Consider the following 17,393-nt stretch of genomic DNA (forward strand, 5'->3'; position numbering starts at 1 on the left):
CCGCGTTGTGCGTGAGCCAGCCAATCAGAAGGCTTCGTGTTACCGGATGTGTTTACTTGTCGAACGTGCGTTGCTCGATGGTGGTGGGAAGGCTCGAAAAACTCATTCATTTAAACAAAAGCTCATAGTTTTGAGACGTTTTCATTTATTTTTGGGATTTAAGTATTTTTTACAACAATGATCGAACCGAAGAAGCGTGTTGCAGAGATGGCAGTCGTTCCCGCCGGTGTGAAGAGGCCCCGGACAGAGCTGGTGGCTGCAGCGCAGTCCCAACAACTCTCTGCTATGGTAAAAATGAGAGCTGAATTAGATGAAAAACACTAGATGTTGCTCGAAAATGTGTATATGCTGCCTGTGTTGTGGTAGTGGGGTTTTGATTCATCCCACTGACTCGAATCTTTTGAATCAATTTAACAAGGGGATTCGTTCAGTGAATCTTTCTGCAGGTTACAGCGTTACGGCAGTAGTTTTTATATTTTTTTGTTATTGAATAAACATTGGCATTATACATTCACTTTAGTTCTAGACCAGTTATCTACCACAGATAGAAAGAAATAAGAAGGACAAGGGGTTGTAAAAACATAAGCCTGTATAAAATATCAAATATATATTTAGTCAACAAAACCATAAAAAAAAAATTATTAGGTCTACTAATCATGAATGTGAAATTTGGTCAAAAATATAAGTAAACTAATTAAATGAAAGCACTTCCTTCTCTTTAGAATATTCAGTGAAGCCAAAACATTCATTTACGGCACATACATTTTCCCATAAAAGTGAAAGAGGTCTTGAACACTGAATATTTTCATTGATTCACTTCTATATCTCACATCACAATATAACTTATTGTTATGAGCGAGTCTTTCTCAATTGATGCTTTCAAAAACACAGTCGTTCACAACTGAAACCATTCTTATTATCAATGTTGGGTGTAATGCATTGCTAAGTAGATAATTACTGTAATTTAATTACTTTTCCCTTGAAAAAGTAAAGTAAGGGATTACTCTTAATTTTTCTGTAATTTAATTACAGTTACTTCTGATGTAATTGCATTAAATACTGTATAGACTGAACAATTCTATGTAAACAATAGTGGATTTAATATTTTTAATGTAACCTTCTCCCTTTAAATGCTTTGGTGAGTTCAAGAATAATTTATGCAATTTTATATTATTTATTTTAAAGAATCAAAAGTGCAGTTTCATGTCTATCCTTGTATTGTTCAACTGGTCGAGGTTGTTATGGGATTTTTAAAGTAATGAGTAATCCAATACTTTTTAGAGAGAGTAATTAGTGGAGTAATCTAATTATACTGTTGAAGATGTAATTAGCAGCTAGTAATTAATTATTTTTTAGAGTAACTTACCCAACACTGCTTTGCAGTCTGTGTGTATACAAATCTACCTTGCGTTTAAGCATCATACACACTTCCCTCACAAATAACAACAATAAATAACAGTCACATGCTTCAAAAAGGAGAGACTACAATGAACTAAATTAGTGCTTGTAAGCGAACGAGAAGGATTCGTTCACTTGAAAGGTTAGTTCAAAATCGATTTCAAAACAGATTGCAGTCAAAGGATAGGGGGTCTTCATCATCCATGGGTTTTTATAACAGCACCTGAATAAACAATAATCTGTTTGTGTGAATATCAGGGCCCCCCACGCAGCTCCAGTCTGCAGGCTCCCATAATGCTGCTCTCCGGTCATGAAGGTGAAGTTTACTGCTGCAAGTTTCACCCCAATGGAGCTACACTAGCCTCTTCTGGATATGACCGCCTCATCTGTGAGTCACATGACATTGACTATTTTATATTGTTTTTTTGATGTGTAGCTTATGTGTTGAAGTATTGATTTGCTTTTGTTGATTATGTCTGATTTTCTTGTAGTGATGTGGAATGTCTACGGAGACTGTGAGAATTATGCCACGCTTAAAGGCCACAGTGGAGCTGTGATGGAGCTTCATTATAATACGGACGGCAGGTGTGTTTGTGTAACACATAATATTCCAAAAAAGCATTCTGAAGCATTTACACTCTTAAAAATAAAGGTTTCAAAGAACCTTTTGTGCAATGGAAAGATTCCATGGATGTTAAAGGGGACCTATTATGCTCCTTTTCACAAGATGTAATATAAGTCTCTGGTGTCCCCAGAATGTGTCTGTGAAGTTTCAGCTCAAAATACTCCAGAGATCATTTATTATAGCTTATCAAACTTGTCCCTATTTGGGTGTGAGCAAAAACACGCCGTTTGTGTGTGTGTCCCTTTAAATGCAAATGAGCTGCTCCAGAAGAGGGCGGAGCTTTAATAGCTCGCGCTTCGGTTGCTCAACAACAACAAAGCTGGAGAATCTCACGCAGCCAAAATGAGGATTGTCAGTAACGGTGTTCAGCCTTACATTGTTCAAACCGGAGTCGACACTGATGGAGAGACTCAGGAAGAACTTACAACTTTTAGAATGAAACTGGACGTTTCTGAATGGTTAGTGGATAAATTTATGTAGTTGCTGTGGAGTTGATTCAACTCATCGACTAGCATTTGCCGTCATGTTAATCTTTTGTGTACAACCCGTATGGACGCCCACTATACATAACGTATCTGTTTGCCAAACAGAGCCATACACACCAGGCTAACGTTTATGATTGCTATCAAATGCTGTGAATGGTCTAATATTTTCTCCAAAATATCACTTGGACAGAAATTCTCCTTTTTTAGCAATCAAGCTTGCCAGGGTCAACTTACAGGCTATCCAAGCTAACGAGACTCTAAATAGTGTTCTGTGCTCGTCTGTGCAGCCAATGAAAGAACAGTTAGCATGCTTTGCTCAAACTTTTGCCATGGCCTTAGAACTAGTACACCGTTGTCACTTGCGAAAACAAAATGGTGGGTGAAAATGTGCAGATTAAGGGCCGGTAATATTATAATAAGATCTCCTTATTACAGCACAATCTGAGCGGCTCGTTTTTTCACATGCTTGCAGAGAAAGGCTTACTGGGTTGTCCTTTTTCATTTTTTCTGGGTTGGTAGATGCACCGGGACCCGATTATAGCATTTAAACATGGAAAAAGTTAGATTTTCATCGTATGTCCCCTTTAAAGGTTCCTCATGGAACCAAAGATGCCAATAAAGAACCCTTATTTTTAAGAGTGTGCACTGTCATTTTAGACTTTCAAGAATAATGCATACAGTATTTATCACATATTAAGTGTTTGTTTGTGTCTTCCAGTCTGCTGTTCTCAGCCAGTACAGACAAGACCGTATGCGTGTGGGACAGTGAGACAGGGGAGCGTGTGAAGCGTCTGAAAGGTCACACGTCCTTTGTGAACTCATGTTTTCCGGCGCGGCGTGGCCCACAGCTGGCCTGCACGGGCAGTGATGATGGAACTGTAAAGGTAAACATGACACCATTCAACCCCCTCAAGTCTAGACTGGAAACCTGCTAGACGTCTGTGACATGTCTCGACCTTATGAATCTTAAACAAATCTCCTATACATTTTCAACCTGGCTCAGGATATAGTAGACATTCAGTTGCAGCATTAAATGTATCAAAAGTAAACACGACATGGCTATATTATTAAAGGAATAGTTCACCCCAAAGAGGAAATTCTATCATCAATTACTCACCCTCATGTCATTCCAAACCCATAAATCATCCATATTTTGGGTAAAGTGCCCCTTTTATGCTGTGTTTATTTAATTTTGTTTTGGAGGTCTCCTACTATAGGTTTACATGCATCCGATGTCAAAAACACTTTAATTTTCTCATAACACATTGCAGCATCAGCTCTTTTCTCTCAGTGTCTGAAATGATTTGATAAAGGATTTGGTCTCTCTAAACGCCGCCTATCCGAGAGCTTCCTCTTCTCTGATTGGTCAGACAACCCAGTCTGTTGTGATTGGTCCATTGCTTACAGCACTTATCTGAATTTCAGCTCCGGATCTTCCTCAGCTCTTGATACAGTGATACGAAGTTTTCTTTGAAACTTTGCAGAGCTTTTAAATTCACAAACAGCTATATCGCACACTACATGAAAGGTAATATCCGAAAAAGCATAATAGGGGCACTTTAAATAATCTCCATCCAATGAAATCCTTGCAACCAAAATGTTCATGCTTTAAAAGGTACAAAAAACATGATAAAAGTAATCCATATGAATCAAGCGGTTTAATCCAAGTCTTCTGAAGAGAAATGATTGCTTTACATGATGAACTGATTTAATTTAGACTTTTATTTATAATTGATCAACGCACATACATAGAGCACATCAAATATGATCTACACAGAAGCTCAAATGTGCTTGTGTGACACGAGAACAAGCTGCATTTGTGTTCTGAAAATGAACAGAAGTCTTACAGGTTTGGAATGACATGAGGGTGAGCAAATGATGACAGAATTTTCATTTCAGGGTGAACTAACCCATTTGGCAGTTGCAGATTGGTTTACCACAGGCACAGTTTTTGTTTGTGCAATATGATGACTGCAATTCCGCTATTATCCCGTATCACCCCTATGAGGTGTTCTGTACCTTTGCCCCAGATATTGGCCTAGATCTTTTAACCAATATACCACCAGTTTACAGAGAAAACAGCAGATCATCAGTGCGAGCAGAGCCAAAACACACTCCCTTTGTTAGACTGAGAATTGTTTGTGTGAATCACATGACATGTAACGAACTGTTATGCTCAAGGAGATGCGGGTTCGAATTAGGCCTGTCGTGATTATTGATTAATCATCTAATCATTAATTTATCATTATTTGCGATAATTGCAGTAATTGTGTTTAAATTTCAATCACATTTTGCCAAAGAATATTAAATAACCTGTACATAAAAATAGTCAAAGGTCTTCCTTCATATAAAATGAAGGTTTGTGGGTTATATTGTATTATATTATATTATATTTAGTGCTGTCAAACGGTTAATCGTGATCCATCCAAAATAAAAGTTTTTGTTTACATAATATGTGTGTGTACTGTGTATATTATGTAAAACACATGCATGTATATATTAAACAAAAATATATTTAAATATACATGTATGTATACATGTAGATATTTCTTAAATATATATTATATATAAATGTGTGTATTTTTATATATACATAATAAATATACACATTATACACACATATTATCTAAACAAACTTTTATTTTGGATGCGATTAATCGTTCGACAGCACATATATTATATATATATATATATATATATATATATATATATATATATATATATATATATATATTATATAAATTGTGTATAAATGTACATGTATACATGTAAATAATTTTGTTAAATAAATACATGTATGTGTGTGTATTTATATACATAATAAATATACACAGTACACACACATATATTATGTAAACAAACTTTTATTTTGGATGCGATTAATTGCGATTAATCATTTGATAGCACATATATTATATTATATTATATTATATATTTTCACAGCATTAAACCAAATCATGTGGGCCTATTTTATAAATATTTATTATTACATTATATATGATTCCAAGTCTTGGCTTATACTGACATACACAAAATATAATTAAGTAGTTAATTGCAATTATTTATAATCATCAGCACAAAACTTATGAAAGTGACAGGCCTAGTTTGAATATGACCTGGTTTGTGTCCCAAACCCAATCTCTCTCTCTCTCTTTTTTTTTTTTTTTTTTTTTGTCAAAATCTTCACTGTCATAGTCTGTCTTGTATAAAAAGACAAATAGCCAATAAATAAAATAAAATTTTGTGTCGGTTTTATGATTGTTTTAAAGTTGTTACTGTCAGTCTTTAGGTTGTTGCTCATCATGATTTTTAAATGTCTAGACAGACAAAAATTTGATTTGATTTCACCCATGGAGAGTTGAATCACTGATATCTTATTGAAGAATGTCATCTTTGTGTGTCAGGCTAAGAGTGTTCAGACGGACTAACAGTGTCCTTGGATGTTCTCTGTTCATGTGTTATTGTAGCTGTGGGACATCAGGAAGAAGGCCTCTGTTCACACGTTCCAGAACACGTATCAGGTTCTTAGTGTGACATTCAATGACACCAGTGACCAGATCATCTCAGGAGGCATCGACAACGACATAAAGGTCTGTGTGCAACATACTCTTTTGGGCTTTTTTTGCCTTGATATTTTTGTATGTTTATTTATTCTTGTCTGTATGTGTGTTTCATGTTGCAGGTGTGGGACCTCAGACAAAACAAACTGATTTACAGTATGCAGGGTCATGGAGACTCTGTGACCGGTCTGAGTCTCAGCGCAGACGGATCCTACCTGCTGTCTAACTCCATGGATAACAGCGGTAAGCTTAAATGTGTGACATACTGACCCTAAATGTTGAATGGTAGTATATGTGTACCTGTTATTGATGTGTTTATGACTGATTGCCTACATGTACTGATGTTTTCTGTGTCTGAAACAGTGCGTGTCTGGGATATCCGTCCATTTGCACCAAAGGAGAGGTGTGTGAAGATCTTTCAGGGAAATGTCCATAACTTTGAGAAGGTAAGCCCAGTTCTCTCTATTTAAAAAAAAAAAAAAAATTACAGTTCTGCTTTTTATAAAGAAGGAAAGTGATTCCCACTGTGACTTCTGCTATCAAATGTTTTTTTTTAAGCTAGACTTTAAATGAGGTGTGAATTATCAATGAATTCCTTCAATAAACATCACTGAGGCTGAACTGGAAGTTTATACTGCAGTGTTTTGTAATTGAAGGTTTTTTGTGTATCTTAGAATCTTCTCAGATGCTGTTGGTCTCCTGATGGGGGTAAGATTGCTGCCGGTTCTGCTGACAGGTATGGGTGTTTCTGTGTGGTTTCTGCAGTGTTTGTACAGTATGATTATGTGTGAGGTTAATGCGATGTGTTTGTGTTGTAGGTTTGTGTATATTTGGGACACAACGTCCCGTAGGATCCTTTATAAGCTGCCTGGTCATGCTGGGTCTGTCAATGAGGTGGCTTTCCATCCTGAAGAACCCATTGGTAAAAAAATAAAAAAAAGACTCTTTTTTTCTAATAATATAATATATAACAAACAAAGCGAGCACATGTTTCCCATACTGTTTGTTTACTCATTTCTGCTCCATGTGTAACTCCATTATTTTATGTCTTCCACAGTTCTCTCTGGATCCAGTGATAAGCGCCTCTACATCGGAGAGATTCAATAACTGTGTGTTTGTGTGTGCGAATGCTGTTTCTGTGTGTGACTGAATGTGAGAATGAGAAGAAGATGGGTAGAAGGAGATATTATTTGGAATTTTGACATTTGTATTTTCGTTGGAAAATTGTGATGACCAGTTGAGGGGGGGAAATGTTGGACGTTGGCTTTTTTATGCTTTTAATAAACTTGTTTCCAAAATTGTTGTGTTATGTCTTTGTGTATGAAGTGTGTGTGTGTATGTATGTGTGTGTGTGTGTATGTATGTATGTATGTATGTGTATATATATATATATATATTTGTGTATGTGTGTGTATATATGTATAAACATGGTAAAAGTAATCAAAATGAATTAAGCAGTTTAATTCAAGTTTTTTTTTTAAAAGAAATGATTGCTTTATATGATGAATTTATTTAATTTAGACTTTTATTCATATTTAAACATATAAACAGTGCACGTACATAGAGCACATCAAATATGATCAACACAGAAGTTTGTGTGAAGAAAAACAAAATTGTGATTTGTTTGTGTGTATATGTGACCGTGGACCACAAATCCAGTCATAAATCGCACAGGTATATTTGTAGCAATAGCCAACAATACACTGTATGGGTCAAAATTATCAATTTTTCTTTTATGCCAAAAATCATTAGGATATTAAGTAAAGATCATGTTCCATGAAGATATTTTGTAAATTTCCTACTGTAAATATATCAAAAATGTATTTTTGTGAGTGGATATGCATTGCTAAGGACTTCATTTGAACAACTTTAAAGGTGATTTTCTCAATATTTTGATTTTTTTGCACCCTCAGATTCCAGATATTCAAATAGTTGTATCTCTGCCAAATATTCATACATTCATACAGCTTTCAGATGATGTATAAATCTCAATTTCAAAAAAATGACCCTTATGACTGGTTTTGTGGTCCACGGTCACACACACACACACACACACACATATATATATATAAATATATAGAAATGTGTGTACATATATAATTATAAATTATATATATACATATATATATTATAAATTATATAAATAAATGTATGTATATATGTACTACTGTATATTTACAGTATGTGTGTGTGTGTGTGTGTATATATATATATATATATATATATAGCATAATTTGGCGTAAAATTTGTTTAAAAATAGAAATGTTTCCCCTTTGTAATAAAAGAGTGTCCACAGCCGCATGATGGTTTTCTTTGTGCTCTATAAAACGCCTCGTGTTGTGCCAAGCGGGCGGCGAGCGTCTCTATGCGGTTGCGCGAGCGGGTTGCAGACTCGCATGAGGGTGTCTGATTTCCACCCACAAACCCGCTCCGCTCACCCTCCCGGTGCCGATGTTGACAAAGAGCCGGAGCAGGAGGATGGTTGCTCAAACTACAGCACCAGTCTGAGACCTCCGACGGTAAAATCGGCTCGGAAAAACGGATACCGGACCTCACGGTAAGTCACAAAGGCTCGCTTTGTGCTCGCTCCAGATTTCATTTGCGTTATTTTCCTTACCTCGCGCCCTTACACCCCCCGCTCGCGCTCCGTCTGATGCTTATCATATGATGCTCATTTCCGCCAGTTAAACGCGCTCACTGACTCTTCCTCTGTTCTTTGTGCTATTTTGGGGTTGTCTGCGCCTGGTACCCGGTACGGAATGAAGGTGTGGCAGATCCGCTAAGATTCGGATCCGCAGCGGGGCTGTAGGACGCTTCGGTCAGGACAATTCAGCGGAAGAGATCCGGTATGACCGGCAGCCATCAGCAAGCATCGACGCACCGAAGCATGCACGCGGCCCGGTGGGCTTCTTGATGTTTTGAACGGTGATTGTGAAGCAAGACCCTGAAGCGCGCTGGACCTCACCGGGGACTCCGCTTTCTCCCGACGCCTCGCGGGGCCCAAGCCGTGCCTCAAGCGCGAGAGCATGGGTCGGTGCGACGGGAGGTGCACGCTGGTGGTCATCTGCTGCTTGCAGCTGGTAAGACACTGTTGTTGATGTTCATGTCTAGTCTAACCTGAAAAAATACGTGTGTGATAAGAGCCAAGGGACAAGGTGCCCTGGTTCCCTTTTCCCAATCAAGTCGCCTGTCAAAACTTTGCATGGAGTAACTTCATGCCCCAGATATGTATGCATATGCATGATTTGTTTGTGTAACACACAGATGAGCTGCATGTGAGGATGAGGGGCCTCCTGAGGAAGGGGCTCTTCTCTCATAGGGCTGTGGGCCGGGGCTCCAGGCAGTTTCCATGGAAACAGCTGCGGCACAGAGCTTTGGGATCATTCCTATGTGTGTGGAGACAATATTTTTATTTACTTGCCATTGGCTTAAGTGGGTTTAATGGTCCACTGCAACCTGTACTGCTGATTCATAGGGCCTCTCGGTTTTTAGGCTTTTCACGCACAATATTCTTTATGAAAATGAGTCAAAAAGCCTTTAGAGCTTCAAGGCCGTAACCATGTCTAACCAATGTTTTTATTTAAAGAAATTAAATGATTAAAAGGATTAAGGGAATAAAGAGGAAATAAGTACAGTAAATACTTGTTATAGCCCATTTAAACTCTTTGCAAATAATATTTTATTTAAAAATATGCACTCATTCGCTCGTTTGTATGTCTAACATGTCAAAAATGTAAAAAAAAAACATCTTGTCTCGTCACATTCAGTTATGAATGACATCGTTTAAATGATTGCATATTTTAAATTCAAGATGGAGAAATTCCATACAGTTTGCATTACTGTATATGTGGGTCGTTAAACATCGTAAAACAGTTGTCAAATATTAAATGTTTAGCTACTTATATCTTACCACGCGTTGAAATTCACACTCGTCTTCAGTGAATAGTAAGCCCCGCCTTCTTTGTTCTGATTGGCCGCCATTTTGACATTGATGAGCACTGTTAGACCGCTGAGGCAGACCGGCCTAAAAATGTAACTTTTTAAACTGTATGTCATCCTAATAACAAACAGAGTGGTGCGTAATGGAAAGCAGCATTTAAGAAATATCAAATATTGGGGGGCACAGTTTGGCCAATTCCAATTATTGGGGGGGGCTTGTCCCCCTCAATGCCTGTGTTGGCTACGGCCTTGAATTAGTTAAAGTACATAGCAAACATGGCACAGTTTGGGAGTTTGGCTAAACTAACCCACCACCAGGGCCAGACAGAGTCTGTAGACTCACTCCATCAGCAAATCACCAAAATATTTAATAAACGCATATGCGAAGCGGCAGAGGACGTTCAGTACTTTGTCAATAATGGACGTTCCAGTGTACGGGATTTTTCTGGCGCAGATTCCCTGTGGCTGATGATCCTTCTCCGAAGAATTTTCCGTGGTTAATGTGCAGTCAGTGCACCGGGCCGTTTCTTGGATGGATGCTGCAAGTCAATTCCTGCCAAGAATAGTAGCCAGCAATACCAGATTTTGTGTACCATTTTCCTGCCAATGTAACTTGGGAGTCTGCAGCACAAGCTTGTTTTGCCAGTCTCATATTTGCCTAAATAAACCCAGCATAGCTCATTTTGAAGTCTGCAAAAGATGTGGGACAAGCTATACTTGAGATTATCTGTATTGGTTCAAGCTTTTTGTGCACACATATGCATGCATAAAAGTTGGATGATTGTGCACGTAACCTGCTCTTGGTTTGTTCACAGGTCGCTGCATTACAGAGGCAGGTGTTTGACTTTTTGGGATATCAGTGGGCTCCCATCCTCGCCAATTTCCTCCATATCGTGGCCGTCATTTTGGGAGTGTTTGGAACTGTGCAAATCCGCTCCAGATATCTTATACTGGTAGGCATATTCATAATCATAGCGAGACAAACGAGCATGTGTTTTATGCCCTCATTTTGCACCTACTGTTGAAAATGGTTTCTTTGCATTGTCTTTTTGAACACTATATGTGTTCTTTAATATATTTTTGTGTGTGCGTGTCTGCATGTGCACATTTTCAGTATGCTGTGTGGCTTGTGATCTGGGTCGGCTGGAACTCTTTCATCATCTGTTTTTACCTGGAAGTTGGTCACCTGTCACAGGTAAGTGGATTTACTGCATTGTTCCAGATTTCAGTTACTGTGTAAATACACCAAAGAGTCAGTTTGAAATGTTTGATTTCATGCATTGTTATGCTTTAATCTTAAAGTCAACATGAATGGCATTCATAAACCATTTTTCTTCTGTATTTCAGGTAACATTTTATTTGATATGATTAATTAGTAATCGTTTTGATCATGAAAAGTGGGCGTCCTGTAAAAGAGTTTATTGGCTAACATCATCTAATAGGAAAGCAGGGCTTGAGGACATTTTAATATAAAGATTATGAAGACATTTTTCTTTGGAACAGGGTAAATATTAAATATAAAAATACCTAAATATTAAAAACATTTCTATTAATTAAAATAATGCTAAAATAAAATAAACGGAGACGCGTTTAGGTATATACTCAAAAATTTTGTATCGGATAGGTGTTTCGTCCAGACGAATCTGGCATTTTCAGAAAGTGAATCCGATATTTTTTGAAACCGGGTCCCAGAGTGGATAAATCTGAAAACGCCGCCCTTGCTTTTTCGTGTGCACAGCCAATCCGTATATTTTGTGAAACGATGATGTCATCACCCCACGTGTCGACCCTAGTCCGCACAAAACAGCAACAACAACAACAATAGCAGACTCTAGATGCTTGTGTTCATGCTGCAGAAGCTACTGAGCCAAAATAAAGCGTTATTTCTAAGCTTTACTAAAGTTTGTATACAGCGCGCAAGGTTTATGCGCATGCTTCAAGTCTTATTCTCTGTTTTAAGTGTATCTCTGTGGCAGAATTACAGCACCACATGCTGGTCTGGCATGTATACTACATCGTTTTGAGCCGGTTTCAGCGGATTCGTGTGTACGCAGATATTTCGGATATAAGATCGGATAGGGAAAGATCTGGTTCCGTGTGGACGGGGCCTTAGAAATGTTTCCTTGGCAATAAACTGAAATAAGCTAAATTTAAAAGTTAGTTTGTACAAGTTAAATCTAAAATTGTTAACTGAAAATAAACAAAAACTGAAACTGAAAGAGGAAAAAAAACCTTAATAGCAATATTTTAAAAAACATAAATCTAACAAAATGACAAAAGCACATAACAAAATTACTAAAATTAACATGAAATAAGTTACATTTAAAATTTTGTACAAGTAAATTATAAAATGATTAACAGGAAATAAAGAAAAACTAAAATGAACTAAAACTGAAAAAAAAAAACTTTTTAAGCCTAAATAACTTTTTTTCTTTTTTTTTTTTTAACTAATAAAATGACAAAAGCACATAACAAAATTACAAAAATTTAAAATAAAATGAAAGGTGCTGTATGCGATTTGTCAAATTCGTTGTTGGACATTGTTGATATTTGAAATTAACCCAAACAAACCCACTCCTCTCTTCATTGCTCCGCCTCCAAAACTCACACTCCAATCCTAACCACCTTGCTCCGAGTCAGTCTTGAACCCCGGCCTGATCGCCGCTGGCATGCAAGGCAGATGCACTACCAATGACGCTAAACACTACATTCTCTAGCAGTCGTCAGTGTGCAGTGGCTTAACTGCACAACTCTCATTATCTGGCCTCTGTTACACACGCAATGCTAGTGGATATCTGTTTATCACAGCTGACGCACAACAAAATGCTTCACGAAAAATAAAGCGCAGTTGGAAGCACAAAAAGTTAACGTACAGTACACAAGACTAAATACAAAGTGTTCATTGTTAGTCACCAACAGCACAGCAGCTCCAGACAATCAAAACCCAGTGTGATCACATGAGTAGCAGGATCAAAGCAGCCTCTGCGTCTGTTTTCAGGCGTTTCCGCTTAGCCCTCTCCAGCGCTGGAAAGCCTTTCTAATATAAACGCGGGTCCTAAAGCGATTGCCCAGTCATAAACCTTCATTCCAGTGATATTCATTTGAGCTCTTTTGTATTGTGTCCCATCTCTCGTTCTGTAGTTTTTTTTTTTTTAATTTTCATATCTCCCTCTCGCTCGTTCTCTCTCCTCGACCGTCTAATGCTGATTGGTTAGACGTTTGTTGTTGGTATCGGCCCGACTAACTTCCAAACAGTGTATTTGAAATAATACTGAGTCCACCTTTAACATAACTAAAAATTAAATTCAATAAATATTAATAAATGTAATAAAGCTAAAATAGTGTAAATAAAACTAGTAAACAGAGTCAAAGTTGAGTTAATGATAAGTGTATTTCTCAATCCTGTTTGTGTTCTGCTGCAGGACAGGGATTTCCTAATGACATTTAACACATCACTTCATCGTTCCTGGTGGATGGAGAATGGACCTGGTTGCTTAGTTACTCCGGTGCCTGACTCACCATTGGCTCCTCAGGATCATCATGTGATCACTGTCAGTGGCTGCCTACTGGACTACCAGTACATAGAGGTGGTCAGCTCAGCCTTGCAAGTATTTCTTGCAGTGAGTGCTTCCGACTGATCTCTTTTCTTTACATTTACAAAAGTACACCTGAATGCGTGTTCACATATTTTGTTCTGTGTTTCAGCTCTTTGGATTTGTTTATGCCTGCTATGTCAGTAAAGTCTTCCAGGATGATGAGGAGAGCTGTAAGTATTGCTGTTGTTAGGTAACTGAATTCCAGTGACATTGAAGTGCTCATGTTTTGATGACTGTCTCTCTGTTGCAGTTGATTTCATTGGTGGATTGGACTCTTATAGTTACCAGCCTCCACAGAAGAGTTCTCACTTACAGCTGCAGCCTCTCTATACGTAAGTACACATTCAATTAGGCATCCTTTACTAAAAATGTTGTAATTTCTCGATATCTGATTTCATCAAGCTTTATATCTTTTTGAATACTTCGCACTATACACTGTAACAGCCTACTGCTTTTCGAAACATAGCATGTAAAACAGATTGGCTGCATCCGAAATCGCATACTACAAAAAATGTCTGAATTCACAGTAAAGTAAAATAGTAGGCAAAAAGTACCCAGATGACCTACTTCTTCTGGCGAGATTCTGAAGTGTGCATACGATGGACACTTTACTATCCCATGAGGCCACAGGAGCGGATTTGTGAATGGCAGTGATGCTGGTGAGGTCACATGACAGTGACAACATGGTGAATGTAGTACGTCTGAATTACATTCATACTACACACATTCATACTGTATAAAACATACTTTTTTTAGCGGTCGCAAAGTAAGTAACTTTTTTTTCAAGAAAAACATGTTAAAAAGGGCTGCTGTTGTATACTTATTTTGCCATAAATGGTCATTCAGCTGTGAAAATTTGCATACTTTGCACAGTATATGTACTGTGTACTATAAAAATAGCATGGAAGTACTTCAAACACAGGCTGCATCTGAAATCGCAAACTTCCCTACTATATAGTAGGCAAAAAACAGTATGTGACAAAAGAAGTATGTCTGAATTCACAGTATAAAATAGTAGGCAGAAAGTATCCAGATGACCTACTACTTCTGGCGAGATTCTGAAGTGTGCATACGATGGACACTTTACTATCCCATGAGGCCACAGGAGAGAATTTGTGAATGGCAGTGACGCTGGTGAGGTCACATGACAGTGACAACATGGTTAATGTAGTACGTCTGAATTACATTCATACTACACACATTCATACTGTATAGAACATTTTTTAGTGGTCGTGAAGTAATTGCTTATTCAAAATAAGTACGAGAGTATGGGAGGAAGCAGCCACTGTACAAGGGAACAATGTGAACATTTCAAAAAGTAGTGTGCCACATTGTTGTTACGTCACATTGTTTGTCCAGGTAATTTATATTCATATATTTTATAATTTTTATAAATATATTTCATGATAAATATTTTATTTAAGTAATCAATTAATTAATCAATTTACTAATTTATACATTTTAATTATTTTATATTTATTTATGTTATTTTGCAATTTAATGTTACTATTTTTTCAAGAAAAACCTGTTAAAAAGGGCTGCTGTTGTATTCTTCTCATTTTGCCATAAATGGTCATTCGGCTTTGAAAATGTGCATAATTTGCACAGTATATGTACTATAAAAATAGTATGGAAGTACTTCAAACACAGGCTGTATCCGAAATTGCATACTTCCCTACTATATAGTAGGCACAAAACAGTATGTGACAAAAGAAGTATGTCCGAATTCACAGTATAAAAGAGTAGGCAAAAAGTATCCGGATGACCTACTTCTTCCAGCGAGATTCTGAAGTGTGCATACGATGGACACTGTACTATCCCATGAGGCCACGGGAGAGGATTTGTGAATGGCAGTGAAGCTGGTGAGGTCACATGACAGTGACAACAAGGTGAATGTAGTACGTCTGAATTACATTCATACTACACACACTCATACTATATAGAACATACTTTTTTAGTGGTCGTGAAGTAATTACTTATTCAAAATAAGTACCTACTCAACAGAGTATGCAATTTCAGAAGCAGCCATTGTATAAGGGAACGATGCGAACATTTCAAAAAGTAGTGTGCCACATTGTTGTTTTTAATAAATGTAATTTATCAATTTACTAATGTATAAATTTTAGTTATTTTTTTATTTATTATGTTATTTTGCATTTTAATGTTACTTTTTTTCAAGAAAAACATGTGAAAAAGGGCTGCTTTTGTATACTTCTTATTTTGCCATAAATGGTCATTTGGCTGTGAAAATTTGCATACTTTGCACAGTGTATGTACTATATACTATAAAAATAGTATGGAAGTACTTCAAACACAGGCTGCATCCGAAATCGCATACTTCCCTACTATATAGTAGGCAAAAAAAAAAAAACAGTATGTGACAAAAGAAGTATGTCCGAATTCACAGTATAAAATAGTAGGCAAAAAGTACCTGGATGACCTACTATTTCCAGCGATTTTGAAGTGTGCATACGATGAACACTTTACTATCCCATGAGGCCATGGGAGAGGATTTGTGAATGACGTTGACGCTGGTGTGTCACATGATAATCACTACATGACGAATGTAGTATGTCCAGGATTACATTCATACTATACAGAACATACTTTTTTATCACTTATTCAAAACAAGCACCTCCTCAAGAGAGTATGCGATTTCGGACGCAGCCACAGCTTATTGGTTTAGAAACTTCACTTTGTAAATGTATGTTTTTTATATATCTAGGGCTGGATAGAACCCAGAGGAATAACCCACCTTCAGAGGAAAACAACTGCTTGTCTCTGAGAGATGAAGTCCTCTGCATTGTGGGAAATCTTCTACCAACTTCAACGTCTGTGTCTCTCAAACTTTGTCTCCCTCTATTGGAGAAAATATATAGTGCCACACCAGCCAGAGTTCTAGAGAGAGGGCAGGACCACAACAAGATGCTGAGACAAGCATTATTAAATAGGACTTGAAGACAGCAACACATCTTCTGTATGTGTGTGTGTGTGTGTGTGTGTGTGTGTGTTCATATGTGCACAAGCACATAGGCCTTTGTATATGTTTGTGTATTCACAAGGTGGCCGACCTTTAACCCAGGTAATCTTTGAACACACACCGAAGCTGCCCGCTCAGCTCTTTCTGGTGTGTGTGTGTCGGAGAAAGATTGTTTATACTCTGATATAAGACACTATAATGTAATGTGTTAGATGAATGTTTTAGGTGGGGTAGATGTGTATTTGGGGAATGCTGTAGGACTTTGTGCATGTAAAACTCACGATAGAGGAGTCGTGCCTCTGGGTGGCCCTCATACGTCTGCGTGCATGAATGTGCGTTTCTGATTGTGTCCAAGTTTTGATATGTACTTATGCACCTGACGCATAATGTGACTAGCCATAAATGTTTATTTGAACACGAGCTTATAGAATGAATGTATGTTAATGTACAATACTTGTTTCAGGAAGGCTGTGTTTGTGTGAGTGAGCGAGTGGGTGCGTGAGGGACACACCTGAAGGGTGGGACAGTTGGTCAGCATAATAAACTCTTTCTAGATTATTTTTTGTCTCGTTCACTTATAAATGAACCACAGAGGGTTCGGGTGAAATATAACACTGTTTTTATTCTCTCGAATACATATGGATGAGGATGAAAAGCTCTGTCTTGTTTTCACAGGGCTAAGTGTATAAAAGTAGCGCTCCCTAGAGAGAGCTGTGAGTCAGATGTGAAGACAATGACCAGACCTGTTTTGTCTCATTGTACGTCAGTTGCAATAGTTCGCTCGCAGCCAATGTCCTTCTGCCATTTACA

General features: G+C 37.6%; 2 protein-coding genes across 3 annotated transcripts; both read left to right on the forward strand.

Moving 5' to 3' along the window:
* Positions 1-30: 30 nt before the first annotated feature.
* On the forward strand, positions 31-7,366 carry snrnp40 (small nuclear ribonucleoprotein 40 (U5)). The gene is made up of 10 exons (XM_051871851.1): positions 31-288; positions 1,657-1,786; positions 1,890-1,983; positions 3,227-3,392; positions 5,976-6,098; positions 6,191-6,311; positions 6,432-6,514; positions 6,743-6,804; positions 6,887-6,990; positions 7,126-7,366. The coding sequence occupies exons 1-10, from the start codon at positions 178-180 to the stop codon at positions 7,173-7,175; spliced, it is 1,044 nt and encodes a 347-aa protein (XP_051727811.1). The 5' UTR covers positions 31-177; the 3' UTR covers positions 7,176-7,366.
* Positions 7,367-8,401: 1,035 nt separating this feature from the next.
* On the forward strand, positions 8,402-17,141 carry nkain1 (sodium/potassium transporting ATPase interacting 1). 2 transcript variants are annotated; one of them, XM_051873602.1, is made up of 8 exons: positions 8,402-8,625; positions 8,834-9,148; positions 10,823-10,960; positions 11,122-11,202; positions 13,430-13,627; positions 13,713-13,773; positions 13,854-13,935; positions 16,329-17,141. In XM_051873602.1, exons 2-8 carry the CDS (start codon positions 9,095-9,097, stop codon positions 16,336-16,338), a joined length of 624 nt encoding a protein of 207 aa, XP_051729562.1. In that variant the 5' UTR covers positions 8,402-8,625; positions 8,834-9,094; the 3' UTR covers positions 16,339-17,141. The 2 variants fall into 2 exon arrangements, with proteins under 2 accessions (XP_051729562.1, XP_051729563.1); XM_051873603.1 differs by lacking the exons at positions 8,402-8,625; positions 8,834-9,148 and adding an exon at positions 9,320-9,458.
* The last annotated feature ends 252 nt before the right edge of the window (positions 17,142-17,393 follow it).

Source organism: Ctenopharyngodon idella, chromosome 19 (genome assembly GCF_019924925.1).
Source record: "Ctenopharyngodon idella isolate HZGC_01 chromosome 19, HZGC01, whole genome shotgun sequence".
NCBI lineage: Eukaryota > Metazoa > Chordata > Actinopteri > Cypriniformes > Xenocyprididae > Ctenopharyngodon > Ctenopharyngodon idella.

Excerpts from the sequence above, each read along its gene's own strand:
- snrnp40 (XM_051871851.1), top strand. The coding sequence starts at position 178 with ATGATCGAACCGAAGAAGCGTGTTGCAGAGATGGCAGTCGTTCCCGCC. Across the intron at positions 1,787-1,889 it reads TGGATATGACCGCCTCATCT|TGATGTGGAATGTCTACGGA; the intron begins GTGAGTCACATG and ends ATTTTCTTGTAG. Across the intron at positions 1,984-3,226 it reads CATTATAATACGGACGGCAG|TCTGCTGTTCTCAGCCAGTA; the intron begins GTGTGTTTGTGT and ends TGTGTCTTCCAG.
- nkain1 (XM_051873602.1), top strand. The coding sequence starts at position 9,095 with ATGGGTCGGTGCGACGGGAGGTGCACGCTGGTGGTCATCTGCTGCTTG. Across the intron at positions 13,628-13,712 it reads CCTTGCAAGTATTTCTTGCA|CTCTTTGGATTTGTTTATGC; the intron begins GTGAGTGCTTCC and ends TCTGTGTTTCAG. Across the intron at positions 13,774-13,853 it reads CCAGGATGATGAGGAGAGCT|TTGATTTCATTGGTGGATTG; the intron begins GTAAGTATTGCT and ends TCTCTGTTGCAG.